Raw genomic sequence first — 19,707 nt, forward strand, 5'->3', positions numbered from 1 at the left:
GCATTGAGGAGAGTGGCTGGCATACAGTAGTTGCTCTGTAGACACTGGTGGAATGAGTGAATGGATCCATGAAAACAGGACTGAAGGAAGAGACAGGCTGACGGATGCATGTCTATTTATTGGCACAGGGTCCTATAAGGGCCAAGACCACACCCTCCCACCCTCTTTTCTGTAAAAATAAACTCTGTTCTTCCTTTTCCCTGCTCTATCTGCTTTCCTGCTTGGTCTAGGGAGAATCAATCACCTGCTAAGGTTTGTGCCCTAAGACACAGGAACCAGTACCCGCTACACATATGCACTTCCCCTCTCAGCCCAGGGAAACGGTGGGCAGCAGGAGGCTTTCAGAGGCCCTTGGGCTTCCACTAGGAGCTGTCAATGAGGGTCAGCAGCAGCACTGGGAGCAGTGACACAAGGAGCACAGGGTGAGGTGGGGGTAGCCCCTGAGGGTGAGCCAGACAGAGCTGAGTCCACCCTTAAGTACGCACTGAGTGAGCCTGGGGAGAAGTCCAGAAGGTACACCATCCAGGCCTGCAGGTCAGAGTGGGGCAGGCACGGCAGGCCCCGTGGCCGCCAGGCTGAGTAAGCTTGGGGCCAGAAGAGGCAGACTCCTTCCCGTGGGAACTGGCCTCCCTGCCCAGACTTCTTCCAGGCAGGGTGACATGGAAAGATGTCACAGTGAATGGTGGGGGCTCTGCTGGAGGCAGGGGCACCCCCAAAGCAGAGGCACAATGTGGTGATTGAGGAGGGACTGTACTTGTGTCACCTGTGGTGGGGAGTGAGGGACTGTACTCATGTCGCCTGTAGTGGGGAGGGACTAGACCCAGCCCAGCTTGCATCTGCTTCCTCCCAACCCAAGAGCAAACAGCTTTGTCGGGAGAGCTGCCCCAGGTCTGGTGACAGCCGGCCATTTCTTCCCTGATCCAGGTCTACCACACCTCACACAGCTGCCCCGGGTTCATGGGGGAGCCGACAGGGCAGCCGAAGTGCCGCAGGAAGTCACGGGAGTTGGAGAGAGTGCCCAGCACGCGGAAGCGGGCAGGGCTGTGGGGGTCGGTCACCAGCCCCTCGTGAGAGCTCTCTGGTGTGCGGACCGAGCACCACACCTGCAGGCCAGGACAGACATGGGGGCATATGGTGTCTAGTGTGGAGCCGGGCCTTAGAGTCGGCTACAGCCATCCCAGAGACACAAACCACCACCGCTGCAGCCCCTCCCAAGTTCCTTCCAAAATTGCCCTGGACATCGGGCTGCCCAGCATGGACATGACGAGGTGAAAAAGCGGAGCCCCGGAAGCTGCCTGCTGTGGCTGCCCAGTGGAGGTTCTGCCTGAGTCCTTGCTCTGCCACTTACTCTATTCCTGGGCAGCCCCGGACAGGCCACTCTGCGTCCCGAGCTTTAGTTTCCTGCATGCCTTCCTCACAGGAACAGCGTGAGGATCAATGTTTGCCCCCTTTGCCACCCTTTGCCCCACCCTGTGCCCCTCAAGCATGCAACCCTGCCCTTTGAGCTATGTAAAATCCTACCGAGGCGTTCTCCTGCTCAGGCCTCTTCAGGCTGCCTTTGTGGGCCCCGGCTGGCCGAGAGGCTCTGGGCACAGGCCTTCTCAGCCCACCTTTCATGCCCCAGCCTCAGCCCCATTCCCCAGCCCCTTTGACACATGCCCCAGACTTCTCCTAATGACATATTCAAGAGGGAGCAGGACAAAGGGGCAGACCCCAGGCCTTCCCGGAGGGTGATACCTGGGCAAATCCCACGAAGAAGAGCTGGTGGTTAGTGAGCCCCACGGCTGGTAGCTGCTGCTCCTCCCCATGCTTTCTCAGCCACGCTTTGTAAGCCTGGGGACAGAACAGTGGGCAGCAAGCCCATCCAGGCCTGCCCCCATCCACCCAGCACCTTTCACCCCAGGCCAGCAGGCCTCAGCCGCTGGAGGGCTGGTCAGGCCACTCACATTGTAGGCAGCCTTCAGACCCCCGTTGTCGGCAATGTTCTCCCCCAGTGTCTGGCGGCCGTTGAGCCTCTCCCCATTGACCTGGTATTGATTGTACTGTTCCTCCATGCAGGCCGTGTGGTTCCGGAAGGCTGCCAGTGACTCATTCTGCCACCAAGGCCGCAGGTTCCCTTCTTTGTCATACTCACGCCCTAAGGAGAACTCACCTTTGCACCCCACCAAAACCAGAGCTCATCTCGGGGGCAGCAGTGCCCCCACCAGCCCTGGTCCATAGACTTCAGGTCCCTTGGGGCTACATCAGTGTCCCAAGGCCCTGCAGGAGCCACTGGGAATTCTAGGCTCCAGGGGACGACTCCATGGGCCCCTACCTTGGTCATCAAAGGCATGTGTCAACTCGTGGCCCATGACCACACCGATACCACCAAAGTTCAGGGCCCTGGTAGGTGAGGAATGGCAAGTGAGGACATGGTGGGGGTACTTCTGAATCCCACCTCTAGCCCTGCTCCCAGCTCAGCCACAGGCCCAGGCCCCAGCACCCAGCCCCTCCTGCTTCAGACACACTTGGGGTGGTTGCGGGCATAGAAGGGGGCCTGCAGGATGCCAGCGGGGAAGACGATCTCATTCTTAGTTGGAAGGTAGTAGGCATTCACTGTCTGGGGGGTCATGCTCCACCTGGAGGAGGAAGAGGGAGAGGCTGAGGCTCCCAACTCTTCTGACACTGTTCCCCTCCCAGCAGCCCTGCCCTACCTACCTCCTGCAAGGGCTTGGGGCCTCTGGTCTGGGAGCAATCTTGCCACCCTTTTCCCCCATCCCAGGAAACCTTTCCCCACCTCTCCCGCCGCCCCTAGTGTCTATGTCCGCCCCCTCATTCTCACTGGTCTCGGCTGGGAGGCTTGCGGAGCTGGTCAGCCATCACCTTGGCAGAGAAGTTGTACAAATTCAACATGTTTTGGAAGAAAGAATCTTCAGAAACTTCGTACTATGGGAAAGGTGGGAAGTAGAAAGACAGCAAGAGAATCCATTGGAGAAGATAATAGCCCCAGTTTGGCTACTCAGTATCTCTCCAAACCTCAGTTTCCTCAGCTGTAAAATATCTAGTAAACCATAATCGGCAATATTTAAAGGGCATTTATGTTACGGGTGCTATTTTTTTTTTTTTTTTTTTTTTTACATACTGCACTCATTTATCTCACAACAACCCTATGAGATAGGCACTAGTAGGACCCCCATTTTACAGAAAATGAAACCGAGGCCTAGAGAGGTTTTGTTAAGGTTACCAAATTAGGGGTAGAAACAGAATATGATTAGGCTTGACTCCAAATCTTGGCTCGTTAACACTATATTTCACTGCTGTTTGGCCTGCAGCCTGACACAGAGCCAACACTTTAACAATGCTGGTTACCTCCATCTACCTCCAAAAGAAACCAACGAACACCTCTTTCCCAGTGCTTGAGCCCCAGTTACTAAGCCCAGAGAACAGTGTCCTCTACAGGGCTGAAGTTCAGCACTGATGAGCTCAGGTACTCACCCCATCATAAACATCATCCAGCTCTTTGGGCTCCAGGATAAAGTCTGGGAAACCAATCATATCATAGATGGCGTCTGCCTGAAGAGACCAGGTTAAGGGTTTGTTTCCTTCCCCAGGTTCCTAGCAAAACTGTATCCTTGAACCCCACCTCAAGATGGCGCCCCAACTCTAGCCACCGCTCACTTTCTCCTTGGCTGCCTGGCGGGTCTTCTCATCCATCCAAACCAGCTGTCCCAGGGCCTCCTCAAATGCAGTCCGGATTTCGCCGATCATCCCCTCTGCCTGGGAGGGAGGAGGCAAAGTCAGTCTACCCCTGCACTGAATGCATCCTTGCCCCGCCCCCCATCCACCCTGGCGCCCCATCCCAGTCCCCCCAGGGGAAATGGGGACGCCTAGACTAATGAAATACAGCTGAGCACCTGAAGAGGACAAGAAGGAAACACCATTTGTAAAGGTACTGGGATTGTGGCTGGCTTTTTTCTTAGTTAAATAAACATTTTAATTGACAATAAATTCATCAAATTAATACCATAATTTAATATAGTGCAATGATTTTTTTTTTTCAAGACAGAGTCTGGCTGTGTCACCCAGGATGGAGTGCAGTGGCGCAATCTCAGCCCACTGCAACCTCCACCTCCCGGGTTCAAGCAATTCTCCTGCCTCAGCCTCCCAAGTAGCTAGGATTACAGGCGCCCGCCACCATGCCGGGCTAATTTTTGTATTTTTACTAGAGATGGGGTTTCACCATCTTGGTCAGGTTGGTCTTGAACTCCTGACCACGTGATCCACCCACCTCAGCCTCCCAAAGTGCTGGGATTACAGGCGTGAGCCATCGTGCCCAGCCTAGTGCAATGATTTTTATCTGATTATGAAAAGAGGGCATTCACAGAAAATTTGGAAAACTGAGAATTGAAAAAGAAAACAGACCAGCTATAAATCACTCATTCATAGGTAAGTTCTTTTAACATTTTGATTACCCACTTCTAGAGTTTTTCCCTCCCCTGATATGCACATAAAATATGGAATTATGTTGTATTAGGTATATATTTTTTGTAACCTACTTTTTTCACTGAAAGATATATCAGCTGTTTAAGGATCCTCACAACCCATCCTAACCACAATTTATTTTTCCTTTACCCTATAGTTGGACATTTAACCAGTTCTTATTTTCTGCTATGATAACATTGCCATAAAAACCATAAACATCCTTACAGGTAATACTTTAAGCACATCCATTATAATATCCTAATAAATAAATATTTCTTCTAGTTATATAGTTAAACATAAACACATAGACAACTTTAAAGGACACTTATAATCCCACTGCCCAAAGCAGCACTTCATTTGTTCATAAATTTACATCCAGTTGTTTTTCTTTGATTTTTTTATTTTTTATTTTGAGACGGAGTCTCGCTCTGTTGCCCAGGCTGGAGTGCAGCGGCGTGATCTCTGCTCACTGCAAGCTCTGCTTCCTGGGTTCACGCCATTCTCCTGCCTCAGCCTCCCGAGTAGCTGGGACTACAGGCGCCCGCCACCACACCCGGCTAATTTTTTTGTCTTTTTTAGTAGAGACGGGGTTTTACCATGTTAGCCAGGATGGTCTCCATCTCCTGACCTCGTGATTCGCCCGCCTCGGCCTCCCAAAGTGCTGGGATTACAGGCGTGAGCCACCGCACCCAGCCTTGTTTTTTTTTTTGTTTTGTTTTTTTTTTTGAGACGGAGTCTCACTCTGTCGACCAAGGTTGGAGTGCACTGGCACGATCTTGCCTTACGGCAACCTCCGCCTCCTGGGTTCAAGTGATTCTCCTGCCTCAGCCTCCCAGGTAGCTGGGATTACAGACACCCGCCACCACACCCGGCTAATTTTTTGTATTTTTAGAGAGACGGGGTTTCACCGTGTTGGCCAGGCTGGTCTCGAACTTCTGACCTCGTGATTCATCTGCCTTGGTCCCCCAAAGTGTTGGGATTACAAGCATGAGCCACCACGCCTGGCCCCCATTGTTTTTCTATATGTCCGCACATACATGAACAGTCAATTTTGAGGGCATAGCGTTGAAAGAATCTTGTAGACTCACAATTTCTTTGCTTTGCCGGTCAAATGTGGCCTTCACGAAGAGGGAGCCCAAAGCGAAGCCAAGGGCGTCATCTGTGTTGGAGATGCAGGTCTGCCACCTCGGCACACAGGACTGTTAAGGGACAAAGAGCCAGGCCCCCAGAGATGGCTATGTCCTCCAGTCAGAGGGCCTTTCTCTGTCACTGGGGCTAGCAGCCCTTCTTAGCTCTGGACAACAGAGTCCTGGGTTTGCTCAGTGCCACATCTGTCTTTTTTTGAGACAGGGTCTCACTCTATCACCCAGGCTGGAGTACAGTGGTGCAATCACTGCTCACTGCAACCCCTGTCCCCCGGGCTCAAGTGATCCTCCCACCTCAGCCTCCCCAGTAGCTGGGATCCCAGGCACATGCCACCACGCCAGGCTATTTTCTTTTGTATTTTTAGTAGAGATGGGGTCTCACCATGTTTCCCAGGCTGGTCTTGAATTCCTGAGCTCAAGCGATCTGCCTGCTTTGACCTCCCAAAGTGCTGGGATTACAGGCATGACCCACTGTGCCCGGCCCACAGCTAATTTTATATCCAGTCAGTCTCCCATGCAAGAACCCTGGGAGTCACTCCAGCTTCCTCCATCTCCCTAACCCCCACATTCAACTACTTTGAATTTTTTTTTTTTTTTTTTTTTTTGAGACAGAATCTTGCTCTGTCGCCCACGCTGGAGTGCAGTGGCCAAATCTCAGCTCACTGCAAGCTCCGCCTCCCAGGTTTACGCCATTCTCCTGCCTCAGCCTCCCGAGTAGCTGGGACTACAGGCGCCTGCCACCTCGCCCGGCTAGTTTTTTTTGTTTTTTTTTGGTAGAGACGGGGTTTCACCGTGTTAGCCAGGATGGTCTCAATCTCCTGACCTTGTGATCCGCCCGTCTTGGCCTCCCAGAGTGCTGGGATTACAGGCTTGAGCCACGGCACCCAGACTTGACTTTTTTTTTTTTGAGATGGAGTCTCACTCTGTTACCCAGGCTGGAGTGCCATGGCGCAGTCTCAGTTCACTGCAAGCTCCACCTCCCGGGTTCATGCCATTCTCCTGCCTCAGCCTCCCAAGTAGCTGAGACTAAAGGCACCCGCCACCATGCCCGGCCAAATTTTTTGTATTTTTGGTAGAGATGGGGTTTCACCGTCTTAGCCAGGATGGTTTTGAACTCCTGACTTCAAGTGATCCGACCACCTTGGCCTCCCAAAGTGCTGAGATTACAGGCATGAGCCACCCCGCCCAGCCTGCAATTGCCTCTTAACTGGACACCCTAGGGGAACATCACACACCGGGGCCTATCATGGGGAGGCAGGAGGGGGAAGGGGGGAGGGATTGCACTGGGAGTTATACCTGATGTAAATGACGAGTTGATGGGTGCTGACGAGTTGATGGCTGCAGCACACCAACATGGCACAAGTATACATATGTAACAAACCTGCACATTATGCACATGTACCCTAGAACTTAAAGTATAATAATAATTAAAAAAAAAAACTGGACACCCTGACTCCATTCTCATCCTCGTGTCCCTGCTGCTCCCCTCCATCTTCCATTTAGCCACTAGAAATATCATCTCATACATAACCCAATTGTGTTTCTCCTCTCCATGGCTACTCCCATGGAGCCCCATCTGTGAAAGAATCAAGGCCGGACTTCTCGACACAATATTCAGGTCCCTTCCCGAGTGCCCCATGCCCACCTTACCAAACCCTGCCTCTCAGTTGCCCTCTTCTCAAGCTCATGCCAGAATATGTGTAAAGCCACCATGCTCCTTTTGGCCTCTAGGAATTTGCACATGGTGTTCCTTGTCCCTGGAATGCCCTTCTCCTCAGCTTTCTTGGTGAACTTTTCCATCACATGGCACCTCTCAGAAAACGCTTCTCTGATGCCCTTCCCCACCAACCCCCCAGGTGAAAGGTGCTGTCCCACCTCTGTCCTATAGCACAAAAGTCTTTCACTCAGTGTGAGCACTTATCACCACAAAATATAATGTATTTGTTTACATGTCCACTCCCCCCACTTAATGGGGCATCTTGAAACTAAATACTGCATTATTTATTACATCCTCTCCATCCTCCTCATCGAAGCTGAGTGCCTATACATACCATATACTGTGTAGATGCTTCACTTGTGTTAACTCAGCTAATACTCTTCTTGACAACCCTCCAAGTTATTCCTGCTTTACAGAGCAGAAAATGGAGAGTGTCACTGAGAGTGTCCTGAGAGTCACTGGAGTGACTTCATGTTTCTTGCATGGGCGACTGACTGGATATAAAATTAGTTGTGGGCCGGGCACGGTGGCTCATGCCTGTAATCCCAGCACTTTCAGAGGTGACATGCCCAAGGTCCTACAGGCTAGAAAATGAATGAGTTGGGGTTGGAACCCAAGTCGGCTTGCTTCCAAATTCTGCGCTCCATAGTATGCGCCTGTGTACCGTGAGGCACATGGTGCCTGATACACTGAAGGCATGCAGCATCAGCTAGACTGGATCAGAACGTGGAGGCAAAGTCAGAGAGCCCACCTTCTTAGTGCCATAGAGGGTCTCCAGCAGCTTCTCTTGTGCAGACTCAAAGCGTCGGTCCAGGCTTGAGGTTGTCTTTTGCACTAGGTTCCAGATCAGGTAATTGTTCAGGATGCTGACAACCAGACCAGAAAATAAGAAAAGGGCAGGTGGGATGCCCTTTCCACCCCCCAAACCAGCCCCTAGGAACATGCAGGCTGCAGGAGTCCTGAGAGGCCTATGTGGAAGCTGTCCCAGAGTTCCTCTTTGGCCCCAGGGCCACATACCTGCCTGTAGAGGTCAGGTTGGAGAGAGGTGTGGGAACAGAGATCACAGGGAGCACCCTGAAACCCTAGCACAGATGAAAAGCCCATAGGCATTCTGATTTGATGTTTGGAAGGCTCATGGCATTATCAAATGTTGTTCTGTGTGGCTGGGCCAGTCCACTATGCCCAGCCTTGCTGGAGACCTCCACGGAACCCACCCTCACCTTGGGATCCCCCCACACCTTGGTTCTGTGCGGTTGATGAGCTCTGACACCTGCTGCAAATAATCCATCCCATACACCACCACAGGCTCAGAGTCACTCAACTCCAATGGTGACAGCAAGAAAGACAGGAACTCAAGCCAGTCCATGGAGGGCGCCAGAGCCTGAGAGAAAAAAATCTCAGGCCTTGCCTGCCTGACTCACTTCCAGCAGAACCCTCCCCCACTGTATGCTGGAGCCTGGGAGCCCTTCCCATTGCCATAGCAACAACTACTGGCTTCATGGCGACTCCTTCCTGTAATATACCCTTTTCCAGGCCTGGGCACCTCCAATCTGGGAGCCCAGCCACTTATTATACAAGGATAACCACTACTTGTGACATTCAGCTGGGGCCTAGATATTCAAATATTTTCCTAACAATTGATAAAATACCACTCCCCTGACACCCCACACATACTGGCTTCTCCTCCAGAACCACATCCCACCCCAACTTTTCCATAATCCAACATCTAAAGTGTTAATGGCCTGGCACAGTACCGGTCCTCCAGTAGAAACTTCCACTTCTATCTTTTTTTTTTTGAGATGGAGTTTCGCTCTTGTCACCCAAGCTGGAGTACAATGGCACGATCTCAGCTCACTGCAACCTCCGCCTCCCAGGTTCAAGCGATTCTCCTGCCTCAGCCTCCCGAGTAGCTGGGATTACAGGCATGTGCCACCAAGTATGGCTAATTTTTTATTTTTAGTAGAGATGGAGTTTCACCATGTTGGCCAGGCTGGTCTTGAACTCCTGACCTCAGGTGATCCACCCATCTCGGCCTCCCAAAGTGCTGGGATTACAGGTGTCAGCCACCATGTCCAGCCTATTCTGACTGTTTTGTGGACATCTCATAGAAACTGTTACACATTTTTAACACAATCCCTCCATGCATCCCCAGGCAACAAGAAAGGGACCAGAGGTGGCCCTAAATGGACACCATGTTTTTCCCAGTGCAACTGGAAAGCACAGAAATGCAAGGGAATGAGGAAAGGACTGGCTGCCTTGGGGAGATGCCATGGAGGGAAGCTGGGTGGTGTGTTCCAGGGCTGGCCCCTCTCAGATGTCTCCAGTCCCCTGCCTGCCCCACCTGCAGCTCTGAAATGCTCATCTTGTGATAGATTTTCTCCTCATCGCGCCGCTGGTCCTGGGGCACTGTGATGTTGGCCAGTTGTATCTCCAGCTCCAGCACCTGCTGCATCTGCTCCCTCGTGGAGGTGGGCCGCCCACCCAGCAGCATCCCCAGCTCCTCCATGTAGTCCAGATAGGCAGTAAGCACCTGTCAAGGCCCAGATGACCCTCAGAGCCCAGCAACAAGTCCTGCCCAAGGCTGAGAAGATCTATTCTTACCACCACCTCTGCTCACTATCTCTTCTGCTTGATTCTGGAAGCCTTCTTGGATGACCTGTTTCATTTCTGACACACTGCTTACCGCCATCGGCTAAGTATTGTTTACTTCTTTTGTTTTATTTTATTTTATTTTATTTTTTGAGATTAAGTCTCATTCTGTTGCCCAGGCTGGAGTGCAGTGGTGCGATCTCGGCTTATTGCAACCTCCACCTCCAGGGTTCAAGCAATTGTCCTGCTGCAGCCTCCCGAGTAGCTGGGAGTACAGGCGCCCGCCACTACGCCTGGTTAATTTTTTGTGTTTTTAGTAGAGACGGGGTTTCACCATGTTAGCCAGGCTGGTCTCAAACTCCTGACCTCAGGTGATCTGCCCGCCTTGGCCTTGCAAAGTGTTGGGATTACGGGCGTCAGCCACGGTGCCTGGCCTTGTTTACTTACTTCTGTACTTGTTTATCATCTATTTCCCCAAAGAGAAGGTGAGTTCCAGCAGAGCATTGTTCCAAGTTACAGCAGCTTACTCATTACTGTCTCTAGGGACTAGAACAGAGTAAATGCTCTGCAAGTGTCTGTCCAGCAGATGGGCCTGCTTCCCATACTGCTTTGCCTTCTTGTTTCCTAGATCCCTGCTAGTTGTCCCAGCCCATCAGTGACCATGGGCCTTCACTGAACAGCTGACTGGACCTCACAGGGGATCTGGGCCATGGTATCCTCAGGCCTCTATTACCTCCCATCCTGCCAGGCCTCAAGCTTGCTGCTTTCTCCACTACCCGCTGGTTTCCAAAGGAGAGAAAAGCATGGAAAAGAAACATTTAGTGACCACTTCTGTGGACATGCATCAGACTCTCTATTAGAGGCTTTCCATACAGTGTATCTTTTCCTCCCTGCACAGCAACTTCATGAAGTGAAGATGAGTCCCATTTCACACCCCAGGGGACAAACTTAGGAAGATGACACGGCTTGACTTCCATCACAAACTAGCGGATGGCAGAGTGAGAATGTGGCCCAGGCCCGATGACCCCAGGGCCATGGCGGCCCTTGCCCTGCCCGGGTCCAGTACAAACTCATGCGGCCTCACCCCTTCTGGCCCTGAGGCTCCATGAAGGCAGGGCTGTGTTTGCTTTGTTCACCACTGTAATTTCAGGCCCAAGTGCAACTGTCTGCCACATAGTAGGTGCTTAATAAACGTCTGTTGAATAACAGGATGAAAACCTGCAAACAGACACTCAACACTGCTCTGTGCCAATTCCCTTAACCCTCCTCCCAGAAATCGCTTTCCACTCAATCTGAAGGCCCACCTGGGCTCCCCAAATCACCAAAGGCCATCTCCTCTTATACTTACCAAGAAGTTTTAGATCCCTTAATATCCATTCTGTGTATTTCAAATTCCTCCTGTCCCTCACCTCTCCTCTTACTTGCTGCTGGCATCAGAGGAAGAGGTTTGAGTACCAATCCCAGTCATCCCAGCTCCTGAGGGGGATGGTTAGCTAAACCAGTGATCTCATTGTACCCCTTCTCTCTACCTCCTCACCTTCAGCTTAGTGCTTACTTTTGAGACTCTCCTAAACCCTGCTTTACTCTTAGTTTTTTGTTGTTGTTGTTGTTGTTTGTTTGTTTGTTTGAAATGGTGTCTCCCTCTGTCACCCAAGCTGAAATGCAGGTGTGTGATCGCAGCTCACTGCAACCTCCACCTCCCGGGTTCAAGCAATTCTCCTGCCTCAGCCTCCCCAGTGGCTGGGATTACAGGCGTGGGCCACCACGCCTGGCTAATTTTTGTATTTTTAGTAGAGACAGGGTTTCGCCATGTTGGCCAAGCTGGTCTCGAACTCCTGACCTCAGGTAATCTACCCACTTCGGCCTCCCAAAGTGCTGGGGCCACAGGCGTGAGCCACTGCACCCAGCCTACTCTTAGTTTTCATCCTATCTCAACCTTTTGCGTTTCATCTTTCTCTAGATCCCAGCACAGGAGGCTTCCTGAAGGCAACCAGTGACATGCTGACAGTCAAACCCAAGTCTTTCCTCTTGCCCCTATCAAAGGGTTGAAGAATGTGGTTCTCTCCCAAATCATAAAAATTATCTCCTCCCCTACTCAGATGATGTCAAAATCACACATCTGTTCACATCACTTTTAAGTTTCCCCTTCCATTTCTTTTGGGATGAATCCTAAATTTGGCCCACAATGCTCCTGCATAGTGTGAGCCTATGGACTTGTCCAGAAGGCCTTGGCCTGCATGCCCCTCCTGCTCCCTCTCCCACTGAGAATGGCCAGTGGGCCATATGCCTTCCCACCTTGGAGACTTTGCATAACCTATTGCCTTTGCAGAGCCCTCTCCCTTCATTGCAGCCTATCCGCACCCTGGAACTAGGCAGGTTCCTGTTCGCACTTGCTCTCAGAACCCTATGCTTCTTCTCTGTAATAGTCCCAACAACTGGAAACAGGACAACTGTGTAGCAAACTGTTGTATGCCTTCTTCCCCATTCAGAGGGTAGTAGAAGTGTCTTGTTCACCATATGTCTAGAGGAGGGTCTGGCCAAGGGATGGTCAGCAGATGTTTCTGAATGAATGACAGAAGGACAAATGATTGTCCTACTCCACAGCAATCTCTTTTGCTATTTTTCTCCCAATGCCCTTAAAATACAAGGATCTCCTTCTGTCCTTTCTCTGTCCTCCTCCTGTCTCACCTCTTCAAAGCCTTTGTTTAGGTTTCTTTTTTCTTTTCTTTCTTTTTTTTTGAGACGGAGTCTTGCTCTGTTGTCCAAGCTACAGTGCAGTGGCGCCATCTCAGCTCACTGTAACTTCCACCTCCCGGGTTCAAGCGATTCTCCTGCCTCAGCCTTCCAAGTAGCTGGGATTATAGGCACCCGCCACCACATTGGGCTAATTTTTGTATTTTTAGTAGAGATGGGGTTTCACCATATTGGTCAGGCTGGTTTCAAACTCCTGACCTCAAGTGATCCACCTGCCTTGGCCTCCCAAAGTGCTGGGATTACAGACGAGAGCCACCACGCCCGGCCCAATTTTTGTATTTTTAGTAGAGATGGGGTTTCACCATGTTGGCCAGCTGGTCTCAAACTCCTGTCCTCAAGTAATCAGGCCGCCTCGGCCTCCCAAAGTGTTTGGATTACAGCCACCCTGCCTGGCCTGGTTGGGTTTCTAAGGAGATGCCTCTCAAGCCTCTGGGTCCTTTCAGGGTTATTCTCTCTTCAGGACTCCACACGGCTTTCCCAGCTGCCTGCTGGCCTCTCTGTATGTAAGGTGCTCAGGTTCCAGCAAACTCACATGTCTAAAAGGAGCAACTCCCACACCCTGAGCATCTTCCACGGCAGGAGCGTCAGTTTGTACCCCTAACCCACTCCCAACACCGTATGAGGTTGATGCTATGATCCCGTTTACGGATGAGGGAATAGCATCAGAGAGATTAATTAACTTGCACCAAGCAGCAGAGCTGAGACTGAAATGCAGGTCTGACTCCAAAGTCTCTCCTATTCCTGTGACATTGCACTGTCTCCTCTTTCTCAATGTACCCTAAGCTGGTTCTTCCTACAGATACCCCTAATTCCCAAGGCACCCCTCCATTCCACCATCATGAAAGTGAACAGCTTCAGCCATCTTCACCTCTTCCTTCCTCTAACATCCAGGCACCAAGAACTCATGATTCTGACTTAATGATATCTCTTACATCTTCCTCTTCTTACCATTCCTTCTGCCACCTCTTTCATTTGGGACCTTCCTGACTCAGAGCACAGAGTACCGCAGACACTCTTAATTCATCTCCAGGCTTTCTTTCTCACATCTACTTTTCACACCCCAAACAAACTGACTTCCCAAAGCACTGCGCTGCCTCCCTACTTTGGAGCATGCAGTAGCTCTCAGGGAGCTACAGAATAAACTCCGTAGTGTGCTATTCAAGGTCGCCTCCATAACCCATTCCTGCCCACCTCTCCAGCCTCCCATCTGCCTTAAGTTCTGTACTTTACCATAGTGGACCGCTCGCCATGGTCCAAACACACCTAGCCTTTCCCTCTTCAACACTTTTTTTTTTTTTTTTTTTTTTTTTGTGAGACAGAGCCTCGCTGTGTTGCCCCGGCTGGAACGCAGTGGCGCCATCTCGACTCACTGCAACCTTTGCCTCCTGGATTCAAGTGATTCTCTTTGCCTCAGCCTCCCAAGTAGCTGAGATTACAGGTGCCTGCCACCATGCCTGGCTAATTTTTGTATTTTCAGTAGAGACAGGTTTTCACCATGTAGGCTAGCCTGGTCTCGAACTCCTAACCTCAAGTGATCCGCACAGCCTCCCAAAGTGCGGGGATTACAGGTGTGAGCCACTGTGCTCGGCCTCATCAACACTTTTGTTTAAAGTGTTCTTTCTTTCTTTTTTTTTCAGATGGAGTTTTGCTCTTGCCACTCAGGCTGGAGTGCAATGGCATGATCTCGGCTCACTGCAACATCCAACTCCCGTGTTCAAGCGATTCTCCTGCCTCAGCCTCCCAAGTAGCTGGACTACAGGCGTGTGCCACCATGGCCAGCTAATTTTTGTATTTTTAGTAGAGACAGGATTTCACCATCTTGGCCAGGCTGGTCTCGAACTCCTGACCTTATGATCCACCTGCCTCGGCCTCCCAAAGTGCTGGGATTACAGGTGTGAGCCACTGCACCCGGCAAGCTGTTCTTTCTTTCTTTTCTTTTCTTTTTTTTTTTAGTTGGAGTCTCGCTCTGTCACCCAGGCTGGAGTGCAGTGGCGCGATCTCGGCTCACTGCAACCTCCGCCTCCCGGGTTCAGGCAATTCTCCTGCCTCAGCCTCCTGAGTAGCTGGGACTACAGGTGCCTGCTACCATGACTGGCTAATTTTTGTATATTTAGTAGAGACGGGGTTTCACCTTGTTGATCAGGCTGGTCTTGAACTCCTGACCTCAGGTGAGCCACCCACCTTGGCCTCCCAAAGTGCCGGGACTACAGATGTCAGTCACCGCACCTGGCCTAAACTTCTTTCTACCCAGCATGCCCTCATGCACTCCCATGTATTCTACAGGGCCTGGATCAAATGCAATCTCTTTAGGAAGACTTCACTGGCTCCCTAAGTCTCTCCTGAATCCTCAGGACCCTCTTGTGAGCTTTGTTCTCAGCTATCTAGGTCCAGGAACCCATTGACACTGAACGCTTCTTGTGACAATGGCTTGGAAACTTATATCTCAGAATTCCCCCACTGGGCCTGGCACACAGTAGGTGTCTATGAAACCTACTAGAAGAACAAGAGAAAGGAAGTAAGGAAAAGGAGAAGAAAGGGAGGGAGGGAGGGAGGGAGGAAGAAAAGAAGGAAGAAAGGAGGGGCAGTTGGTTCACTAGGTGACAGGATAGGCTCACCTTCCCTGCTCTGACCCTTGGCAAAGGGAAAAGTCAACAGGGATCAGCCCAGCTCAGCAAGGGGTAGGGATGGGGGTTCGGAAGATGTTCCTTACTTTCTCATTGGCAGTTCTGTTTAAGTAGTAATCCCGAGAGGGCAGAAAGAGCCCAGACTGGTCCACCTGCAACGGCAAGGAAAGGAGGTGAGCCCCTCGCTTTCCCCACCACGGGAACCTGAATTCCCCAGCAGGGGTTGGGGGTGGGGGCCGGGGGTCAGCCCAGCCTGCCTGTCACATGAGAGGGAAGTCTGGGCTCAGCAAAGGGTCCCTAAGTCTCTCCTCACCCTTTCCCAGCTCATCACCTGGATAACATTGCTGTTGGAACTCTTAGAGTCGGCACTGATGTAGATGGTGAAGAATGGGGTGGCCCTGTAGGTCCCTGCTACTGCCTTCAACACCTCCATAAAGTTATCCTGGTCCCAGGGCCCTGTAATGTTCCAACCACCAATCTGTGTAGAGACCATAAGTGGAATAATTAGCACAGGAGCTCCCAAAGTGTTCCTGGGCCATCTCCTCTCTCAAGGCCCCTCCTGCTCCCCTGCCCTCAGCCGGCTCAGTGGCCCCACCTTGTCAATGAGGTCTCTCAGTGGCTGGGCTCCCAGCTCCTCAATGCGCTCCACCTGTAGGCAAGATAGGTAGAAGCGCTGTGTCTTCCGCTCAGCTTCACTGCTAGAGTTGAAGGTGGTGTTTTCTGTGGGGCAGAACATAGGATCCAGGTGGCAATTACGTTAACTGCTGAGAGGGAGTCCCTGGCCCTTGCTCGGTTCCTCTCCTTGCCTTGTCAATGAGCAGTCCTCCTAATGCAGACCCAGGAAGAGTGTCTGAAACAGCAAGCTGTGGCTTCCTCTCCCTGTCCATGGAGACTCAAGTATATCTAAGCAGTACAGGCTCCCTGGTGTCTACCACACCACAACAGTGCTCCAAACAGGGTGCGGAGAAGCGGTCCTCCATTATACCCAGAGTTCTGCCCCCGTCAAACCCATCCCCACTTCTCAAGAGTCCCTGCTCTCTGCCTCCCACCCTCTGGAGTGTTCACAGAGCCATCCACTTCCTCATTCATGGACACTGACTATCTGCTAAGTGCCAGGCCCTGTGCTAGGTGGCCCAAGCCCTCCCTAACAGCCCCACTCACCAAGCAGGTGCTTCAGTATGGCCTGGTTTTGGTCCCAGAGGCTGTTGAAGGTGTTCCAGCGAGAACGCCCATCGGGCAGGGGGTTCCTCTGAATCCAGCCCCCACAGGAGAACTGGTAAAAGTCCTCACAGGGGCTCACCCCTCGGTCCAGGGACTCCAGGATTTTTCCAGCCACTCGAATGCAGGCCTCTGTAAGGCAGGTGCTGTGGGATGGGTCTGTGGTAGGGGACACGGCCGGAGGGTAGGAGACTGTCAGTCTGTCTGTCTGGAAGAGGCAAACTCTTTGCAAGGGCCATGACAGCAGGAAGGTTGAGAAGAGAAAGCAAAGCCAGGGCTTTTTTTCAGGGAAGGCTTGGCCCTCACGAGTGAAAATCTTAGAGGCTCTTTGGCCTCCAGAACCCCTAGTTATGAATGCTGATGAAGAGTGTGGACCCACCTACCTCTGTGGGACTGGACCCCCAGGGCCACAAGGCAGCCCAGAAGCAGTGCAGCCAGCAGTAGAGAGACACCTGCCAAGACCAGCTCCAGCTGCGTGCGTGAGCCTAACAGCTGTCTTGTCCCCTTCTGGAATCCCACCTGGGGAACACAGGGGGACAAAGAGCAACTGAGCTGCAGGGCAGGGGTCCAAGATCACCAGAGGGTGAAGCCACAGGCAGTTTTCAGAGCCACAGGGTTAACTTTGGGCCCGGAAGCAATGAGGCCAGCCGGTGAGTTGAGCCCTGAGCCTGTTTTGTGCAACGTCATGGCTTAGCATCGCCTCACCATAGTCCTAGAGCAGAGGCCAGAGATGGAGCGGAGGTGGGGGCAGGTGACCCTCCAGAACAGCCCAGAGCTCCTGGGTGTGCCAGGCGTCATGCCAGGGCTGGGGCCTGGTGAGAAAGGGGAAGCCCCCTTGCCCACCTCCATGGCGTCCGGGGAGGCCCCGCCCTCTACGGGGGTCTCGGTTGCGTCTTCATCCCGAAGCGTGGCCCGTTTGTACTCCACCATCTGCCAGACAGTGGGGGTTGCCAACCGAGGTCAGGCAGAGAGGGCTTTTTGCCCACGACCCTGCCCCAGTGCCCCCTGCCTCGCGGACCCCCCCCCCCCTCCCCTGCTAAGAGGGCCCTTCTCTTCCCACCTGCCACGCTCTCGGGCCTGGGGTCTCTCTATCACAGCTCCACCAGGCCCGGGACACAGCCCTACATCCGCGAGCCGGGCATCGCCTGCCCCTCTGCTACCGACCCCTCTGCCTCGTCCCCCTCCACCCGGTCCCCTCCCCTGGAGCCCAGGGGCCTCCACTCACGTTGTTGCCAGCTCCCAGCTCCTGCAGCGCGACGTTCATGGTGGAGTCGGGCCAGGGGGTGATTCAGGGTTCCCGGCAGCTGGCCCTCTCCCAGGCCGCGGCCCCGGTCCCCTGCCCGGCCCCGCCGCCACCAGCCATCACTGCCGGCCGCTGCGCAGCACCCCAGCTCGGGCCGCGGCCGCCCCCGCCCGCCGGAGTCCCCCGCCCCATGCGGCGCCCCGCCTGGGGTGGGGGGAGCGTGGGGGAGAGGGAGGAGCGCGCCGAGGCTCTCCGCAGGCTCGAGCTGCCCTCCGGCAACACCGGAGACCCCTCCACGCTTCATGGTCCGCCCCTCATCTCAGCAGCACCCTCGTTCAAGCCACTCATAATTTACTTTCCTAGGAAAAGTAATGAAATGCAACCAGTCCCAGAGGTTGCTAATATTCCTTGGCCTACTTCCCCCAAATTTCAGGCTCTCTCCGTCCCCTTTAAGCGCTTTAGAGAAATTATGCCCTCCTGAGGAACGTCTTCCCCCAGTAGTCCACACAGCCCCTCTTCAGCCGGCAAATACAGAGCACACAGGGAGTTCACCCACATTCAGGGTGTGCACGTGGTACCTACCTTTGGTACCTACCTATGTGCAGAGAGCACATAGACGCCAAGGACACGGGCAGGCACAATGCCCAGCACACAGTCCACACACGCACATGAAATGCCCACAGAATGTACCCACTCTGCATACTCACACACAGTGTACACACGCACAACATACCCAGAGCCAACACACACGCACACTGTGTTTCTGTACGTACACACACCAAGTGCAGGGGGAGCATACACTCCACACACACACAGCCCACACTGACTCCACTCTTCCATGGTGCTTCAAGACCACACTTCTACTCTCCAAGATAACTGCTGTCATCAGATCATCTCATAAAGGGAGGGTTACAGATGGTGACAAATTGGCAGGGAAAAAAACAGCCATGCACAGATATTTAAAGAAAAGACGTGCTAACACTTCTAACTTGGGGAAAGCAAACCGTTTTATTTGGGAGATTTACAAGGAGAAAAAAAACTAACACCAAGCAATATTTAACTGAAAAGCAATAGTGTGGCACCCATGCATCTGCCATCTGCCTTCCATATTGTCATTCCTTAATCAGGCCTGGTGTTATTGCAGTCTGCTGCACTGAAAAGTGCCTAGTGTTTTACAATTCAAAAAAAAAAAAAAAAAAAAAAAGGAAAAGAGAGTGCGCTTCATCTTCTTCTCCCCATCCTCCACCCCACCCCCACTGAGAGAGTACAAGAATTTGACCTGAGAAGACTTGAATGGGTAGCAAACACATAATCCATTTCCTTCCTTCCTTCCTCCCTCCCTCTCTCTCTCCCTTTTCCTTTCTTTCTTTCTTTCTCTCTCTCTCTTTCTCTCCTTCCTTCCTTCCTTCCTTCCTTCCTTCCTTCCTTCCTTCCTTCTCTCTCTCTCTCTTTCTTTCTCATCTTTCTCTCAAGAAGGGTGTCAACCGGGCGCAGTGGCTCACGCCTGTAATTCCAGCACTTGGGGAGGCCGAGGCAGGCGGATCACGAGGTCAGGAGTTCAAGACCAGCCTAGCTAACATGGTGAAAACCCATCTCTACTAAAAATACAAAAATTAGCCAGGCATGGTGGTGGGCACCTGTAATCCCAGCTACTTGGGAGGCTGAGACAGGAGAATTGCTTGAACCTAGGGGGGTGGAGGTTGCAGTGAGCTGAGATCGTGCTGCTGTACTCCAGCCTGGGCAAGAGTGAAACTTGTTCTCAAAAAAATAAATAAAATAAGAGAAGGGTGTCTCACTTTGTGGCTCAGGCTGGAGTGCAGTGGCATGATTATAACTCATTGCAGCCTCAAATTCCTGGGCTCAAGCAATCCTCCCACCTGAGCCTCCCTAGTAGCTGGGACTACAGACAGGTGCCACTGTGCCTGGCTAATTTTTAAAATTTTTTTTTGTAGAAAC

At 52.2% G+C, this 19,707-nt stretch overlaps 1 protein-coding gene across 4 annotated transcripts; it reads right to left on the reverse strand.

Annotated features, from left to right (window-relative positions):
- Positions 1-98: 98 nt before the first annotated feature.
- On the reverse strand, positions 99-17,929 carry ECE2 (endothelin converting enzyme 2). 4 transcript variants are annotated; one of them, XM_007971908.3, is made up of 19 exons: positions 17,734-17,928; positions 17,214-17,438; positions 16,892-17,027; positions 16,452-16,667; positions 15,886-16,010; positions 15,622-15,768; positions 15,377-15,442; positions 9,665-9,853; positions 8,562-8,704; positions 8,075-8,189; positions 5,550-5,660; positions 3,658-3,756; positions 3,475-3,552; positions 2,822-2,925; positions 2,508-2,618; positions 2,315-2,382; positions 1,947-2,137; positions 1,738-1,833; positions 99-1,103 (listed from the first exon to the last, which is right to left on the reverse strand). In XM_007971908.3, exons 1-19 carry the CDS (start codon positions 17,770-17,772, stop codon positions 927-929), a joined length of 2,436 nt encoding a protein of 811 aa, XP_007970099.2. In that variant the 5' UTR covers positions 17,773-17,928; the 3' UTR covers positions 99-926. The 4 variants fall into 4 exon arrangements, with proteins under 4 accessions (XP_007970099.2, XP_007970100.2, XP_037844429.2 ...); XM_007971909.3 differs by having other exon boundaries at positions 17,352-17,438; positions 17,734-17,926; XM_037988501.2 differs by lacking the exon at positions 5,550-5,660 and having other exon boundaries at positions 17,734-17,929.
- Between the last annotated feature and the right edge of the window lie 1,778 nt (positions 17,930-19,707).

This window comes from Chlorocebus sabaeus, chromosome 15 (genome assembly GCF_047675955.1).
Source record: "Chlorocebus sabaeus isolate Y175 chromosome 15, mChlSab1.0.hap1, whole genome shotgun sequence".
Taxonomy (NCBI): Eukaryota; Metazoa; Chordata; class Mammalia; order Primates; family Cercopithecidae; genus Chlorocebus; species Chlorocebus sabaeus.